The sequence below is a fragment of the Berghia stephanieae genome, chromosome 4 (assembly GCF_034508935.2).
Source record: "Berghia stephanieae isolate SIO BIC M18660-M18661 chromosome 4, UCSD_Bste_1.3, whole genome shotgun sequence".
NCBI classification, from domain to species: Eukaryota; Metazoa; Mollusca; class Gastropoda; order Nudibranchia; family Aeolidiidae; genus Berghia; species Berghia stephanieae.
Genome location: NC_088363.1, coordinates 51,273,554 through 51,292,160, shown reverse-complemented (window position 1 = coordinate 51,292,160; position 18,607 = coordinate 51,273,554). Strand labels below are relative to the sequence as shown.

At 36.7% G+C, this 18,607-nt stretch overlaps 1 protein-coding gene across 1 annotated transcript in view; it reads right to left on the bottom strand.

Moving 5' to 3' along the window:
- The window catches only part of LOC144972028 (uncharacterized), a 69,769-nt gene that overhangs the window by 14,279 nt on the left and 36,883 nt on the right, over positions 1 to 18,607 (bottom strand). The window contains exons 6-8 of the mRNA XM_078913117.1: positions 15,332 to 15,467; positions 4,874 to 5,041; positions 2,667 to 2,755 (exon numbers count right to left, since the gene is read on the bottom strand). Of these exons, the coding sequence (XP_078769243.1) occupies positions 2,667 to 2,755; positions 4,874 to 5,041; positions 15,332 to 15,467 (393 nt within the window). The remainder of the gene's footprint in view (positions 1 to 2,666; positions 2,756 to 4,873; positions 5,042 to 15,331; positions 15,468 to 18,607) is intronic.

Below are 18,607 nucleotides of genomic sequence, written 5' to 3'. Positions count from 1 at the left end.
GTTGCAGGAAATTGTGTATGAAGAAAGCTGCACCAGTACTGACGAAGATACATATGCCGAGGATGGTAGTGATAGCTTTAACAGTGATTTCCTTGACGACACTTCAGAGGACGAAGAGGATTTTGCTACTGATGATGAGGATATGTAATAAATTGGTGAGCAGTGCAAACTGTTAAGGAGTAAAGCATGTTTGCAAAACACATAAGGATATTGTTTTTATGTACTTACTTCATCTTGAATCAAGAATCCCTTTTGAGTATCAATTATTCTTCATATTGCTTCCATTAGACGGTTCATATCTGAGGATGTGACCAAGCACCTGGTTGTGTCCCTCGTACTATCGAAATTAGATTATTGTAATGCTCTGTTGTTTGGCGTTTCGCAATACAATCTGAAACGTCTTCAGATTGTCCAAAACAGCGCTGCCAGACTAGTATTCATGAAGCGTAGGTGCGACTCTGCCGGACCTCTACTTCATGACCTGCATTGGCTGCCTGTTGGGAAAAGAATTAATTCAAAGCTTGTGTTTTAGTGTATCGTTGTCTTGAAGGTACTGCCCCTTCCTACCTTTCAGAACTAATTGAAAGATATTCAAAACCCCGCCCCTTACGTTCGGCCAGTGATTCCACAAAACTAGTTGTCCCTCGAATTCGGAAAAATGCTGGAATGAGATCCTTTTCTCATTTCGGACCCTCTATTTGGAACGCCTTACCGCAGAGCATTCGTGAAAAAGAATCTTTGTCTATTTTTAAACGTTCGCTTAAAACATATTTGTTTCGATTTTAGTAGATGGTATGAGAAGCAAGATAGGTTTGGTTTGTGTTGTGTGTTGTGTTGTGTGTGTGTGTATGTGTGTGTGTGTGTGTGCTTGTGTGTGAATGAGTATGTTTCAGCCAAAGTAATTTGTAATTTAAGCGCTTAGAGTCTGGTGTCTCGGAGTTATAGCGCTATATAAGTTTTCAGCATTATTATTATTATTATTATTATTATTATATTATAACAATGCGATTTCGTTCAAAAGTCTTCGGTAATGATGCTTCACTTGGGTTGTGAACAAATTAGTCTTTTTTCATGATATATCTATTGTTTTTACCACACCTTCAACTTACTTTTAAATGTGACAACTGGACATCAATACCATGTTTAAAAAGAATGAAAATTATGATGAATTTGGCATCCCACAAAGTGGAGAAAAATTTAAGGGTTGCGTACACTTTTAGTTTTTCCTGTGACGTAGAAATATGAAGGTTGTTGTTGAGGCTTGGGCCATAGCTTTCTTCAGTGCTACATTTTTAATGAACATGCTGTTTTTGGCCATATTTAAAATAATTTTTGTGTAAAAGACTGAAATAGCCCATAAGTTTAGATATGACACTTCATGAGATTACTGACAAATTGTTTCAACTTTCTGTGAATCTATATAATATTTACAAATTGAAAGCTTGTGCACATAGTTTGATAGTATATTCAATTTCCTTCAGTTTGATACCCAATTTGCATATATTTGAATTAATATTGTAGTCTCCAGAGCCTTTGAAAGAAATGTCTCTTTTTTGCAAGGGGACACAACTCACTTTTTCAAAGGGCCATAACTCTCTTAAATGACACTTATTTTTACGGTAACAGTGGAATTTGTATGGCCAATAAGTTCTATTATTTGAAAAACATAGTGGCATAAACTCCCAAAGGGGGGGGGAGGGGGGGGGTCCCAGTGGCCTAAGCACTATTTAATGTTCAGGCTCTAAAAGCAACAGTTAAGGGGAAAGAGGTACGTAATTTAACTCTTTTGGTTGAGTATCTATTTGCTGTTATACTAGAAAGTTTAGAGTCAAACCAAACACCCAAATTTCTAGCTCTGTCAGTAAAATGGACATTGTCGTTTTCAATTGTAATAAAACATTTTATAGACGTCTGCTCACTTTTTATTGGGTTGGGGTTGTTTTTGTTGTTTGTTTGGGTTTTTTTTTTGGGGGGGGGGTTGTTTATTTTGTTGTTGTTTTTTTAGGGGTTTGGGGTTTGTTTTTTTTTTGAAAATTATCAACGTGGAAAACAAATAAAATGAAAAACACATTAACTTGTATCGTCTATACTCAATAGTGGTTGGAGTATGAATGAATGAAACATTGGTGTGGCGTGTGTCATGTGGTTATAGTCCTTACATTGCATTTTATTTGATGTTTTCCACGTTCATTTGTTTATTGTTGTGCTGAAGAAGGTTTTTGTAACCGAAATGTCCATTGTCTGTATTGTTCCCCTCCAAAGCCTCCCCATTATCACTCTTTCGTTTGTACTTTCACGATCCCAGGCTTAAGGCAGCCCCCACCGCTCTCTAGTTTCTTATTACTACTACTCGGAAGTTGTGTACTAGTTATCTAATGGTCTATCCCTCCACTCTCAGTTAAGATTTCTACGATAAAGATCTGACAAGCGTGTATAAAAGGTTCCAGACAAAGCAACAAAGAAAAATACAAGAAAAATACATCCCAAAAAATTAATCTACCTCGAGTGGGAATCGAACCTCAGACCTTCTGAATACTGGTTGCACGCGCTACCATTTTGGGGGTAGTTTAATGTTGACCCAAGGTCCGAATGTTGCTTTCTAATAGTGCTTTAAAACGTCCATACACTGGTCAGAATAATGATACACCCTCTTGTTTTCTACTTACTGTCTTTCCGTTTGACCATTGAAGGTTTCCATCCTCTTCTCGACGCAACCCAATCCACGCACCCTCGTAATCTCCTCCCAAGTAGTTTGCTGATCACAAGGATATTATATGGTATAAAAATAATCATAGATATGATGCATGCTATACATAAGACAGTCTTACAAGTTGTATCAATTGATGTTGATTTTTAAAATTTGATATACATATTCCATGAGGTCTTGCATCGGGTCAAAAATTATTTTTAATTCTAAATTATTAATTTTTCAAAACAGTTCATTCAAGTGGCATCAACGCTACAAGGCATCAAAAGTTTTCAGATCGAAATTTTTAAAAAGCGTCTCATCAATTTTAGGAGATAGGCTATGTTGGTGTTTCCTGCCCATCACGTGAAACAAAAATAGATTACTCTAGTAATAGTTGATTGGTAAAACAAAGTAAAGATGATTTTGTCGGTGTTGATAACATTTACGTTAAAAAAATGAAGCCCGTTGCTCATTTAGCATATACATCAGTTGGTGTTATTACCAAGCAATTTATCATCCAGGTTGTATATATGAATAAACTCGATCTTTTTGTTCTCATGCAATGTATAGTAAAGTGGTTCTATGAATTAATTTCATTTTCTATAATCAACAATCTTTTCTTTTGTTTTGGCAACGTCAAAGACAGATCATAATTTTTACACCAAGTGGAAACATTTGTAACATGATTCTGATATTGATTTTACTCGACTTCTATTTCTGTTAATTCGTGACATTAACAAACCTAATAGTCAATTAAACAATAGTACTATCAATTAAATATTCTTTCTATGCATTATGGAAAGAGGATGAGAAACACAACCTCACGGAGCACCAACAGTTCTTGTAATACGGGATTACTCAATTCACTTTGATCGAGTTGTAATTGTATGTTTTTGTTAAAGTTTTTATATCTATTATTATTATTACTTTTGCCCCTCTGCCCTCATCAAAGTGTGTATATTTTTCTAAGATATTGTGTTCTTTCCATCCACTTGAAACACAGTTGTTTTATAAAAATATCTTTCCCTCTACGCTCAGAGGTGAACTTGGTCAGAACTGGTTAATTTGTGCAAATTTTTGTTCTTTGAGAATGTCTACTCCATCAGTAGAAATCCACTATTAGTTATTCATCCATGCCTCCATGTCGAACGAATTTTTATCAAACTAACTTACGACATTGTGACATTTCTTGTATACCAGGGAAGGTATGCCATTCGGGCCAGATGCAGATTTGATTCTCAACTTTCCAATAACCCTTTGCACCGCCTCAATAGTTAGTCACTTGACAATGAAGTTATTCACAGGAAATAAAAAGGAAGAATGTCGACTTACTCCTGCCTCACACCCGTAAGAAACTTCTCTCGGTAGTTAAATCAAAGTTCGTCGGGAACTCTGCAAGTGGATGCCAGGTGTCGTAACGTCAGTCTTTGGAGATCGACTTACGATTTAAAAATTAATTGTAGCGGATAGACCTACTTTGTGAAAACTTATTGACCAACTTCACATACCACACAGTGTAGTTAAACATGCATTAATGGAGTGATTCTGATATAATCCGCGACAATGGGATTCACGCTATTTCCAAATAGTGATGTCCGAAATTCCTAGGCATGGACTGACAAACAGGCTTTGATATTATGCATTTATCACCACGGACATTAAAAATAGAATAAAGTTTGTACGGACTTTTAAGTCGTTACATAGTATATGGAATTTCAAATGAAAAGTGTGCAAACGGACTTTTAAAAATGTGTCAATGAGCATTTCGATATTTAAGCTTTCGGTTTCCTTCAGGCTAGAAGGGAAATGTTTACCGAGTTGTTCCCCTTGCTAGTTTTTATTACCAGTATTTTATTCGCACGAGTAAAACACTAAATTACACTAAAAGACTCTTCTAAATAATGTCACAATTTATTATATTTTATGAATACATTATAATCTTGTCTTTAGTGAACTACACTTGTGCTTTTACGCTAAATTACATAACGTCTAATCTTTAAAAAGTATGTTTATTTCTATATTGCCACGTTATCTAACTATTAAGCTAGTATAAGTGAGTTTGCAATGAATTATCTTACTAACTGGCCACCAATGGTATCGTCTCTGTCCTTAGTGGTATGCCTGCCCTAGGTGCAAAATAAATAATTATAATGACCATCAATGTTATATTAATGGATAACTCACCAAGGTAAAAGTCATTCTTCTCCTTGCTGTCAATTGTAATCAAATCACCTCCATAGCGTTTGCAAGTTCTAAGTGCCATATCCCAAGGTAGAGAATCGTCAGAAAATAATTTGACACACGTCCACTCTTTTAGGTAAAATATCCATTCTTTTTCGCAAACGTACGGTTCTGCAAATGAGAGGAATTTGACAATGCGTTTTCTTTGAAACGAACATTTATATTTATAAGTGACTTAACCAGGCAGTAGTTATTAAATTATGATGAGTCTCTTAGTCTTAGTAATTGAAATCAAATTTACCGTATTACATATAAGTGACAACAACACTGTCATGAATATAGACAAATTATTTGTATTATTAGGATCATCATCATCACCATCATCATCATCATCATCATCATCATCATCATCATCATCATCATCATTATTATTATTATTATTATTATTATTATTATTATTATTATTATTATTATTATTATCAATGTTATTATTAGCATTATTATTATCATTGTTATTATTATTATTATTATTATTATTATTATTATTATTATTATTATTATTATTATCATCATCATCATCATCATAATCATCATCATCCAGTCTGTCCCCTCAAATACAATCAACTGGCGGCGACTCGCCTAGTCCTCGGTTTCGTTCTGTTAAACAGACTAATGACCAAATATACATCATGTCGACAACTCCTGCACCATCACAACAGCAGATAGACCAGCACCAAAACCCAACGCAAAACTCTGTATAGCCCCGATGGGAAGAATTCCACTCAGGATACCTTACAGCGACACGACGAATCTCAGACCAATGACCTGACACAGCACTGTCTGTAACACCTGAGATCTTACCCGAACAAATTTGCATTTTCATACTCCTTTATCAAATGATTTTGTTGTATTATATTCAAATGTCCAGAAACATAATCCCATGATATTATGTCTTATTGAAATTATGCCAAAGATTGATTTGAGATTAATTTAGAGATTGAATTTTCTATCGATGGACATAACTTATTTTTGAATGATTACCCAAGTGGACGTGTTGCTATCTATGTTTTGGATTGTGTTGATGCCAATATATTCTCTTTTTATCATTCTATAATATGTGAAAGTGTATGGTGTGATTTTGAAAACACTGATATTCACTGTCTACTAGTTGAAAATATATTCTGGTCTCACAATTCTGACAAATTGATTATTATTGGGGATATGAAAGAAACCTTATGTGTGGGTTTCCTGACCTCCCATAGTGGACAGTAAGGTACTTAATACGTCTTCAATCCCCCTTTATATGTTTTCCAACTTTCTTTCTGTCATTGGTTTGGAATGAGATTTGTCCAGTCAAATGCATAGTTACTTTGAGGAGATGATTTTTTTCCTTGTAAACCATATCTCTAATATGCACTATATTATGTTTTGTTTACGTATTAGATATGATTTATAAACATTTGAGTGTATTCCTCTTAGTGGGGAACTGTGCTCATGTCTGGATGAGACTTTTAAGTGATCTCAAACTAAGTACTTTGATAGTGTGCTCTTGGAATCCACATCTGTTTCCTATTTGAACCAATTCCCCTTTATCTTACCTTTTTTTTTTTGGGTGCTTTAATTCTAATTCTAGAACGTTTTACTACCTCAGTTTCTTCCTTTTCACTGACGCTGATATGACCTTAATGTGTGGCAAGCGCCGTAAAACCCTTAAAAACAAAACAAAGAAACCTTGCTGTCAATAGCTAGTATTAACATTAAATGGACAGAACCATATCTAACTTTTCCAGACTCTCTTTTTGTCGATGCAATTAGTGAGCCTTCCTTTATTCAACTGGTGACACATACGACTGGACCAAACTAGTAATATATTCGACTTAGTAATATGTAACAATGATTTTTGGATTAACAATATTGACCATTTGTCCTCGGTGGGGAAAAGAGATCACGACTCACTCCTTATATTGTTAAATCTTTCATTTGCAAAACATCCTTCACGTCTTTATTCTGATTGTTTCAAAGTTCATAACAATGTTTGTAGAGAAGACCTGAATGCCGTGAATTGAGATGGTCTTGAATGCTATGATGTGAGTGGGTGTTTTTAACCTATTTCTACCATTGGGGTGTATCACACCCCAACCCCATATTTTTTCGCTCTAAAATCAACAGTTTTTGTCCTAAAGCCTTCAAATTTCATGACTTTTCCTAAATTGACCCCATCTATCACCTGGCCAAATTTTTTTTATCTCACGTGCATAGTTTGCTCACCCCAGAAGGTCATCACTGGATTTTGAGATTTATGTCTTTTGGGGTGTATCACACCCCCTTATGTATGAGTAGAGAAAACTCGGAAACCTCCTATTTTTCCTTTGGGGTGTGTCACACCCCATGAGGTTTTCAATGTTGTGATCAAAATAATCACTGTGTGAACCAAAGCAGTGACCAACCAGACGATGTTTTACAACTTTATGCCCGGTTCAAATCCCAAATTGAAGCAGATGGGCTGATGTACTCGTCTCCAATCCTGTGACTTTATTTTCAATATGCCTATCCTGGCGTGAAGAATAGGAAAGAGACGCTTTCTTTGTGTAATCAAGGTCCAATTTGGTCAGTTGTTAGTTGTAAGTCCATCAACAACTTTTTATTTTCACAGTAACACTGATTTTTACATATTTCAGCAAGTAGAGCTATGCAACTCAAGATCTTCAAGATCATGGACGCTTACACTTATACTTATAGGCATAGGGCTTACTCTGGATCATGTAGCATGGTATGGATTAGGAACAATTTCTTGATACCCCTTGAATAGGATGATGGTTTCACGCAGGATACTTTCCAATTATGATTTGATAAGCGTAAGATTCTCACTCGCTGAAAAAAGACTACCTTGGGGACTGAATCAGGCATCGTATGCAACTGAAGTCCAGTGTGTTATCAACTGAGCTAATGCTGTTGGACAAGGCATACTACACAACTTTAGGTATGCAACACGTAATCAAGAAACAAGGCAAATACCTGAGTAGAGAAAAAGAATTTAATTAAAATGAAATCAAATATGAGAACAGATAAATGGAAACAAAATCCAACCAATGTCATCACAGGGCAAATGATCAATGGCTCATAATCAAACCGGCATACAAACAAAGCAAATGAGTGAGCTGTGATCGTTGCAAATGAAGGCGTCACATTTCAAACAGACTTGCTTGACTTTTCTGTCCTTTTTCCTGGGACACATGGTGCATCTCCCTTGGCTAGCTTTCCTCTTCTGTCCTGATTGCCTTGTATGGACTTCCAAGCACAACTTCATTTCAAGCTTGAGGATTTCATAAGAAAGATTTACTCTTCTATTCGTCCTTGCCAGTGACATTCTCCTCTGTAAGTGCTCAAAGAGCAAGTCCTTTGCCAAGAGCTCATTAAACTTTCCTCTGTCTGTGTGGGTTTGGGTATCAGCAGGGAATACATCTTTGTAGATCACATGGGACGCTACCACTGCTGTGTCGAGGAGATTGTAGAACAAGACCATTGGCCACCGCCTCGTCTTTCGCTTACAGGAGTAACTGTGGCACATGTAGTCAAATGTATCGACACCCCCTTTTGTCTTATTATAATCTTGTACTATTATCGGTTTCTTCTTTCTATCGTCGGTGTCCACATCTGCTGCATGGTGCATTGTGCTGAGAACCACGACGTGCTTCTTGTCATTAGACTTGTAGGCAACTAAGCTTTCTTCTTCGGTAAATAAGAAGCTACTATCATATTTTCCAATATCCTTTCCTGTTTGGAAAATCCTTGGTAAAAAAGCCTTGTTTTTCCGTACTGTCCCTATAAGCGATAGGCCTCTTTTTGATAAGTACCGTGCCAGTTCGAGATCTGTGAAAAAGTTGTCACAAGTCACATTGCGACCACTCTTGTAGTAGGGTGTAGCCAGTTCTTTTACAATCTCCCTTCCTAAATTTGTCTTTCTGTCTCCATGTCGGCCTAAATACGGTATTCCACTCAACGTGTATGCAGTCTTGCTATCGCAAATAAGAAACAGCTTGAGTCCGTATTTGTCAGGTTTGCTGGGAGAGTATTGCAAAAATTTACATCGGCCCCTCCATGGCACAAGTTGTTCATCGACTGTCAGGCTTTGAGATGGTATGTAAGATTCCTGTAAGTTGTTATTGACTTTTGTGAACAGATCCCTCAATGGTGCAAACACATCCTTACTTTGTCTTCTTGATCTCTTCTCTTTGTCATCAAACCTCAAAACTGTACATAACTCAATGAAGCGCCTGAAGCTCATTGTGTACATTGCAACACTGTCGGCCGATGCTCCATGCCAAATCTTAGATGCCCCCAAAAGACTCAGCTTGCATGCCCCTAAATGAATAAAGAGACCAATCAAGGCGCGCATTTCCAATAGGTCCACAGGTTGCCATCGAGTTCCTTTCCGCCTCATACCCTCTAGATTTGTCATCTTGACTATCATGTAAATGATGACCTCTGTGAATATCAAACTGAAGGCAGAGACGACAGAGTTCACGGTTTTCTGGTTCCTGACATGTGACGTTGGAGGCCTGTACACATTTCTAGTCGGGGTTCTTCCCACTTGAGGAGTAGGGACCTTGCTCCATACCACTGAACCATTTTTGCTGACTATGATGTTGCTTGTTGCTGGCAATGGAAGCTGATCATGAACATTTTGATCCTCAAGGTTTTCTTCTTTCAGCTCTGAGTCAGGATCTGAATCAGCCAATACAGCAGGGAAATCTTCGTCATCACTGCTCTCATCTGATGTTCTCGGATTCATTTCATCATCTGTTAAATCATTGTCAGAGATTCAGTCTAACTGCTCTGCATAGGAATAGTCTGAAAGCAAAAATAGATACATGAATTTAAATGATTAGAATTAGAAGAAAGAACATGACATAGAGACAAGCCCCACTAATTAACTAATGCTCTTCTTCTTCAAGGGCTATTTTCCTCAAGGTAATGGCAATTCTAAACTTTAGAAGAGCAAAATCAGTTTAAACTTTCTGTTGGATTGAACGCTGGTCTACCTCAACCTGATCAGACCACCAATGAGTGGACAATAAAATGGTCTGTTCATCTATGAATTATCATTTTTAGGGTTAGGAGTTATAAACATATCAATTTAAAGTGTTGCATTTAGTTGCATTACTAGTCTGTGATTACGTTTAGCTGCCTTAGAACATGTAACTAGAAAGTAGAAGTAGAAAGGCTAATCAATAGGCATAGGATATCAGTATAAGAGATTGTGAAACGAGTCTAAAGCAAAACTATTTAGAGGTATGCTGTTCAAACATAAAGGAATGCATAGTTGAAATGAAATTATAGAGAAGAACTCTACTTACCAGGTGGGTATGTTGCTGGATTAAAAACACATATATTCTTTGCTTCAAACGGTTCAACAGGTGTAACTTTCCATTCACAGGAAAAGGAAATGGTGGCCAATTGTAATTTACAAGTTGCCAGAGAACTTAAATTGGCAACAAAAAAGTAACTAAATACCTTAATATTCGGGGACCAAATGTTGAAGATACTAATAAAACAGTGACAAAAGAGGCGGGGTGTGTTACACCCCAATGTTTGAAATAGGGGGTTTCCAATTAATGCTTATCTATATGTAGGGGGGGGGGGGTGTTACACCCCAATGGACAGAAATCGGAATATACCGATAGATTCAACAGTAATTGTTAGGGGGTGTGATACACCCCACAAGACAGAAATAGGAATATTTAGTGGGTGTAAGAAATAGGGTTTAAAGACAAACTAAAATTTATAGAATCTAAACACATTGCATTAAGACGTAACCAAAACTTTTGATCAAATAAACCGTTGTGGTTAAGAAAAGACATTAAACGTACAAACAGGCAAATAACATTTAATAAAATTCCCTTTATTCATCCAACAGGGGAAATATGTCTTTAGAGTCTATTCCAATAGGAAACTGGAATAACTCAGGCGCCAGCGCTGCAAACTGAGATAGGGCGAGCTGACTTCCTAAAGGCCACACAGCGCAGCGGGTATTCGAATTCGTTACCTTTCGGGTACGAAGCAAAGACCGTAGCGCTGAGCCACGCTGTCCCCTCAAGAACAATCAATAAGAAACATAAATTGTACAAGAAATTCAAAAATTACTCTACAACAAATAATTTTCATAATTAGGTCAAGGACAGAAATAACACCTAATAACCGGTTCAAAATGCGTTGAAAACGTATGAAAGTACATTGGCACACGAATGTAAGAATAATCCGAAATGATTTTGGAGATATGTCGACAGAAAGTTGAAAAGAAAATCAGGTATCAGTGTCTTACTGAAAGATTATGGTGCCATGGTTTCTTCGGATATAGATAAATCGAATGTGTTAAATGATTATTGTCATCTGTGTCTGTTCAATAAAAAGAAAATACTACGAATATACCAACATTCAATGTTACAAATCAATTTAACTTTCCCGATCTATATATTCCACAAGAAGATATATTTGCCAAATTGTTGAATTTAGATGTGTCTAAAAGCATGGGACCCGATTCCCTTCACCCGCGTTTACTCATGGAAGTGGTCTTTGAAATCTCAACACAATATCAACAATATATAATAAGTCTCTGGTACATTACCTATTGAGTTGAAACAAGCTAATGTTATTGCTATTCATAAAAAGAGCAGCAAATTGGATGCTGCAAACTACAGACCCATGTGATGGAGGATTTTACCAGGTTAATTGATCGTTATCAATGCATTGATGTTGTTTATCTTGATCTCCACAAGACTTTTGATTCTGTTCCACATGAGAGATTATTCATTAAACTAAATGCGTAGGGATTTAAAGGGAATATCTTTAAGTGGATTAAAGACTTTCTTAATAATCGAATACAGAGTCTATCATTCTGGGGTCAATAGAGAGGTTTTTGAAGACTGGCTAAAAACCGTTTGCTGCCTTTCCTCGTAGCACCCAGCCATATTGCATTGGACAAGGCTACAATTCGGCCCATGATCACCTCAATGCTTCTATAAAAACTGATATTATTTCATGGCTCCAATCAGACAGCACCACATATTCTGACTATTTATCAATGGCCCAACTATACTCCTAGTGAAAAGAAACAATCCAGAAACAGTTTTCAAAGCAGACTGTCTAATCAATGAGTTTTGACACGAGGTTGAGCGACTTCCCCCATATCACTGTGAGCGCAATCCAATCGAGCTCATTTGGACCCAAATAAAGGGAAAGATGAGAGGTGGAACACTGAATTAACTCTCACCGACGAGGCAATAAATGATATAACAAGGGAAGATTGGGAAAAGCCATGCTCCAACCTTCGCAAACTGGAGGAAAATTACATTCCATTGGATAGAGTGATACCACGAAATCTTTCCATAGTCGTTTCATTTCTCCTTTTCTTTATCCTCGTCATTAGAATGTGATGATTCATGTGTCCAGTATGTCTTTGTTGTTGTTGGTGGTGGTGTTGTAATTGTTGTTATTGCTGAACACATGTGCGGCTATGTAGTCTAGATGACACTCGCTTTTGGATCGGAAGGTCCTGGGCTCGAGCCTCGCTTGGCGCAAAGTTGAGTTCTTGGAAAAGGCTCTTTACTCACATTCTCTCAACGTAATCAGGTGTACAATGAGTATTTGGCCATTAACAGCGTTGTCTCTGTCCGAAGAAAATTGTAATATCGCCTAACAAGTAGTGCCGCGCTGAGGTCCCACGGTCTTTTAGCTGTGAACCGAGGATCGGTCCGATAGTGGAAGACCGGCGGCGGCCCTCACTTCTTATCACCTTTCAACGGTCTCGCGCCATACTACATCCCCAGCGATTCGTTGGCTCGGTTGCCTATCTTCCACCAATCACCACCCATCCCACTTAATTAATCACACCCACCCCCCTTTGCCATACACTAAACGACACAGACGACCATAGAGGCAGACGACCACCTCCCTCCACTCCGCAAACCGCCCTTTCGTGTGTGAGATGGGGGGAACAGGAGGCACACGCCTTGGACGATTCCATTATACGGGGTAAATTTCAAAATTTACTACACCATAATGATCGCAATGACAATGATCTATGATGAAGGCATGACCCCTCTTCTCTAATGGGTTATTGTTTGAAATGCATGTGACTACTAAAGATGTTTGTGTTTGTGTGTGTGTGGGTGTGTTTGTGTGTGTGTGTGTGTGTCGAACCTAGCAAGTAGCAAGTCCGATTTTTTGTTTTCTTTTGTCCATCTCTTGTCACCACTCCTTTCTATCGCATTGTTGTCATTTAAAATAATACAATAATATTAAAATTTCGTTTGGTGTTTTAACTAATCAAATAATATGAGTTTCATTAGTTTCTTCCTTCCAAAAAACCCAGTTATAACGTCTGTATTTTAAAAAAGTCCAATAGAATATTTGGGGACCCCGATAGCTCAGTTGATAGAGCACTCTCTTTGTACGCAAAGGGCCAGAGATCGATCCCGGGTGCAGTCGAGTTTTTTCTGAGTCCCTGTCTACTCAGCAGTGAATGGGTAGCTGGGTTTGTTAGATCTGGCGAAAAGTCACCATGGACACCACTTATTACTTATTAACTTATTACCGCATCCACCCCCTCTTATTATAACTTCACGTCTCTCTCTTATTCTTCAATGCTCGCTGCCCTCTAATTGTGTGTGGGGGGGGGGGGGGGGGGGGGTTAGGAGTTGCGTGTGTTACAACGCCACGAACAACTCGATCAACGCCTTGGGCGATGCCATTATCTCCGTTAATGGGGATAAATTTCAAATTTTATTAAATTATCGAAGTAACAATGAAGTACGGTGAGCAAATAAAGAAGGCATCACCCCTCTTCTCTAATTAGGTTACAATTTGAAATGAGTGTGACTACTCCGTGTGTTTTACTCCTGTAGACCACGGTTTTCATCGTGTAGCGGTCTTTAACGGTTTAAGAATGAACGATCCCACGGTCTCAAAGGTCAAAACGGTTCGAACTTCCGACAGTCTCTCAGGAATGTTTAATGTCGATAAGGACCGGTCCTGACCGGTCCTTGCGGTTTTCATTTCCCAGGGACCGTAGGACCGTGGTCCTTAAGCTTGCCAAGGACCGCCCCGCACTACTAACAAGCGCCATGTCCCATCCTACACATTAAGTGTTGCTGTTAGTCAGGACCCCCTGTAAAGCGCTTTGAGCACGTTTAGTGGATATTACGATATATAAAAGCTCAATTTGATTTAAAGCTCAATTTAACATTACATATTTGTGGAAACAGTGTATCATAAATTGAGAAATGTCTACTTTTGACCAGTTTACATTAAATTTATGCAATCGTCTTTGGCATATACACAAGTTATTTCTCTAAATTTCGCAATCAAAATAATAATGTTGAAAGTGCGTAATGTTCACTTTCATTTGTATTCATCAGTAATGTGTATTGACAGTTATAAAATGTAGATGTCTGATAATTAAGAATTGCCATTCGTTCCTTCATAATCAGATATTGAATGTATATCGTTTAAGTTTCAATTAACCAAGTTTTTCATTTTAACGAATTTCTTCAAAATGGATAAGCGAAAAGTTATAATTTTGAGCCGTAAATTATTTATGAGTTATGATCCTTACCAGTTATCGATTTTAATATAGCTGTTATAAGAGAAATCCTTTCCTATTGTTTTACAATTTGTGAAAAAAAAATTTTGATTCAGAGGTTCATACAAACTTTTGCAACTGTGCATTGAGGGACAGTGAGAAAAAGAAGAAAAACACGCGCCACTAATTAAAAATCTGACTGTAATATTTTTATCATCATCATCGTCAGCATTATCATTATTATTATCATTCTTATAAGTACATGTTACGACCTTTTAAAATATTTTTAGATTTCTCATGGTTTAATCGTTGTCGTATTCGATTTGTTTCAAACTTGAATGATAGCAAAATGGATTACATATCTTTTAAGCAACTCATATTATATCATATTGAAATTTTATTTTTAAAAACACGTGAATCGTAGCTGACAATCGATATAATATTGGAGTTCAATAGAGTTTGAAATTTGAATTTATAGTCAGAATATAAAAAAAAAAAGATTTAATCCACTGTCCGACATCGGAGTAACTCTGAGAGAACAGTAGAATGAGGCAGCAGCAGAATATTTTTTTAGCTTTACATAGTGCGATTTCCATTAAGCGCGCTCAATGCGCTTTACACGAGGTCCCTAGCCAGTAGGAACACTTAACATATGTACGAGACACGACAATTGTTAAGCGGTATTACACTTTTCTTTCCTACATAGGCAATGCTGTTAACGGCCAGGTACTCATTTTACATCTGCCCGGTGGCAATATAAAACCAGAGCTTTTTTTAAAGACTCAACTATGAACCGCTCAGAGCGGGCCTCAAACCTAAGACTTTCCTATTGGTGGCCACAAGACCACATTGCCGCAAATATACTGATGCAACGGACGTACCTGGTTTAATACTAGGCAATTCACATGCATGTCCGTACCTCCTTACACAGTCTTTATCATACCAAGTGTCAGGAAACTGAGGTTCCTCAATACAGGCATTGTACGATTTCGTAGGTTGCGAAGGAATCAACATTCCCTAAAATCATGCAAATTATGATAATGCTGATATTGTTATTGTTGTTGATCATGATGATGATGATGATGATGATGATGATGGTGGTGGTGGTGGTGGTGGTGGTGTGGTGGTGGTGGTGATGGTGGTGGTGGTGGTGGTGGTGGTGGTGAGGGTAATAATAATAATAATAATAATAATAATAATAATAATAATAATAATAATAATAATAATAATAATAATAATAATAATAATAAGTACAAATCACGAAACTAATCGGTGAGTCTGAAAATAAGAGTTGCCCGTTAGACTCAATGCCTACATGTTTAACTGAAGCAGTCGATAGATTATATTGTTGCATCTATCACAAATATAATCAATAACTCTTTAGAACAAGAAATTTTCCCTAAAGAATACCCTAAAGAATTATTATTATTATTATTATTATTATTATTATTATTATTATTATTATTATTATTATTATTATTATTATATAATAATAATATTATCATAATCATTATTATTTTATTATTATTATTATTATTATTATTTATCATTAATATTAATATTATTATTATTATTATTATTATTATTATTATTATTATTATTATTATTATTATTATTATTATTATTATTATTATTATTATTATTATTATTATTATTATCATTAGATGATGATGATGATGATGATGATGATGATGATGATGATGATGATGATGATGATGATGATGATGATGATGATGATGATGTTTCCATTTGCGTATGTTAAGCAAATGACTTTGGTGATAGACTTTTCCCTTCCAGTCAATTTTGCAGTCGACTCGTGAAAGAGACTTGTCTTAGAGTGTCTTTGATTTTCTATTTTCTTGCATTCTTCATCAATAAAGCGTTACTTTGCTTCTCTGCACTCCTTTTTGTGATTTTATGGGCGTTTATATTCCATGCTGTTTCTCTTTAATTTGCTTCCTACGTCCATTTTTTCAAGTATTTCATTATTTTTGACTCATTTCACGTGGTCTTACAGGAAGTATATCTTTCATGGGCTCTGTGATACACTTGGATATATAATTCCAATGCTTGTCAATATTTTCTGTTGGATTCAGGTCTTCCGGTTTTTGTTTCATGGCATCTTTGTATTTTTCCACGGTTGTCTTAGTATATATTTGTCGTTTTGGCTCTGGTTTAGAAGTTTTAATCATTTTCAGCTTTAATCTAAGACTGCATTTTTATAGGTCAATAGTCCCTGTTACAATCTACGCCAACGATATTTTCTCATCCTTCCTCGTCTACTTTGGCATTGAAACCTCCCATGTTTGCAGTTATTTCCTGGTTTTTGCAATGCTCTTTCGCCTTCTCAATTTTTCCGTAGAACATGTTTGCATCGCCCTCTTCACTTTCTGTTGTTGAAGAGTACACTTCTGTGATATTTATATCAAAAGGTTTCCGTTTTACTTTCACTAGTAAAACTCTGTCCTATATTGTCCAGTACCTAAGGACGGATTTTGCTATGAAGTTGTCCAGAATCACACCCACTCCTCTGTCATGTTTTGTTCCTCCTGAGTAGATCCTTTGATGTTCATCATTTATGCTAAATTTACCAGCTCCAGTCCATCTTGTCTCAGAGACACCCAGCATTTTAAGTTGTATTTCTTCATGTCTTAAATTACATTTTCAACTTTCCCTAATTGAGTGTTCTTATATTCCAAGTGACTATCATATTTATTTCTCTACTGTGTAATATAATTGACGCTTCGTATTCATCGTGCTGAGGGTAAATGATGCCCTAGATGGGTCAATGATAGTAGTTTTCCGTTGCCTTCTCTCATGGTTAGTTTTATAATCATCGTTTTCAATAATAATAAAGTTGAATATTTATCACAGTAGATGGTGGATGAGTGATATTGCTTATGTTTACTGGACGATGACCATAAATAGATTTGTGTTGTCTTCGTTTTCCCATCACGGGATGAACTTTTGTTTTGATTCAAATGGGGCCGCGGCGGCATTTTCAATGGCACTTTGACACAACGTGATTAAAAATTGTACAGTGAAAAGTAAAAAATAGAAATTGTTTAAAATGGTGGTATCGTAAAATTCCATGATCAGAACATAAAAATCCAAAATGGGAAGTAATTGAGAGAACACAAAACAGCACAACTGGCAGTTGGCGCGCAACATATTCCATCAATGATGATGATGATGATGATAATAATAATGATAATAATAATAATAATAATAATAATAATATTTTTTCAGCTTATCTCGCATTTTTCAGGATTGCCATAATGAATGCCACATCTCCATGCATCTCGGTTCAGAGCATCATCTTCCTCAAGGCCCAGTTCTTTCATATCATCATTTACCTTATCCCACCATCATGTCTTTGGGGTCCCTTTTTCCTCTCTCTAGATAATTGCAAGTCCAATACTTTCCTTCCCACGTACTCCCTCTCTCGTCTCTTTACATGTACGAACCATTTCAATCTATCTTTTCTCATCTTTATTGATACCTTCTTCACTTTAGTCAACCTTCGAAATCTTTCATTTCTCACTTTATCTTTTCTTGTCCAGCCAAGTGACCATCACAACATCCTCATTTCTGCCACTTCAACTTCTTTATCTTGTTTCTTTGTTATAGCTGCTCTCCATAGTCCACATAACATTGCTGGTCTTACAACTGTTGTATATATTTTCCCCTTCAGCTTCGCGAAAATTCGTTTGACACATAACTCCAGTTACCTTACTCCAATTATTCCAGTCTGCCTGTATCCTCTTCTTAACCCAATTGTCCCAATCTCCTTAAACAATTGTTTCTATGTATTTGAATTGGTTTGTCTCAGGCACATCCTCTTCTCCTATCTTTATTGGTGGTTCTGCTTTCTGTTGTCCGATGAACAAATACTCTGTCTTCGATCTGCTTACCCTTAATCCCCTCCTTTCCCACACCCGTCTCCAACCCTCCAGTGCCTTTTCCGCCTCAGCTTTTGTATCATTCAAAAGTACTACATCATCCGCATACATCATGTTCCATGGTGCCTGTTACTATTAGTCACTATTACTATTGCAAACAGCAGTGGGCTGAGAGCAGATCCCTGGTGTAATCCAACTCTTACATTAAATGGATCAGTTGAGCCAAAAGCTGTCCTTACCACTGTTTTGTTTCCT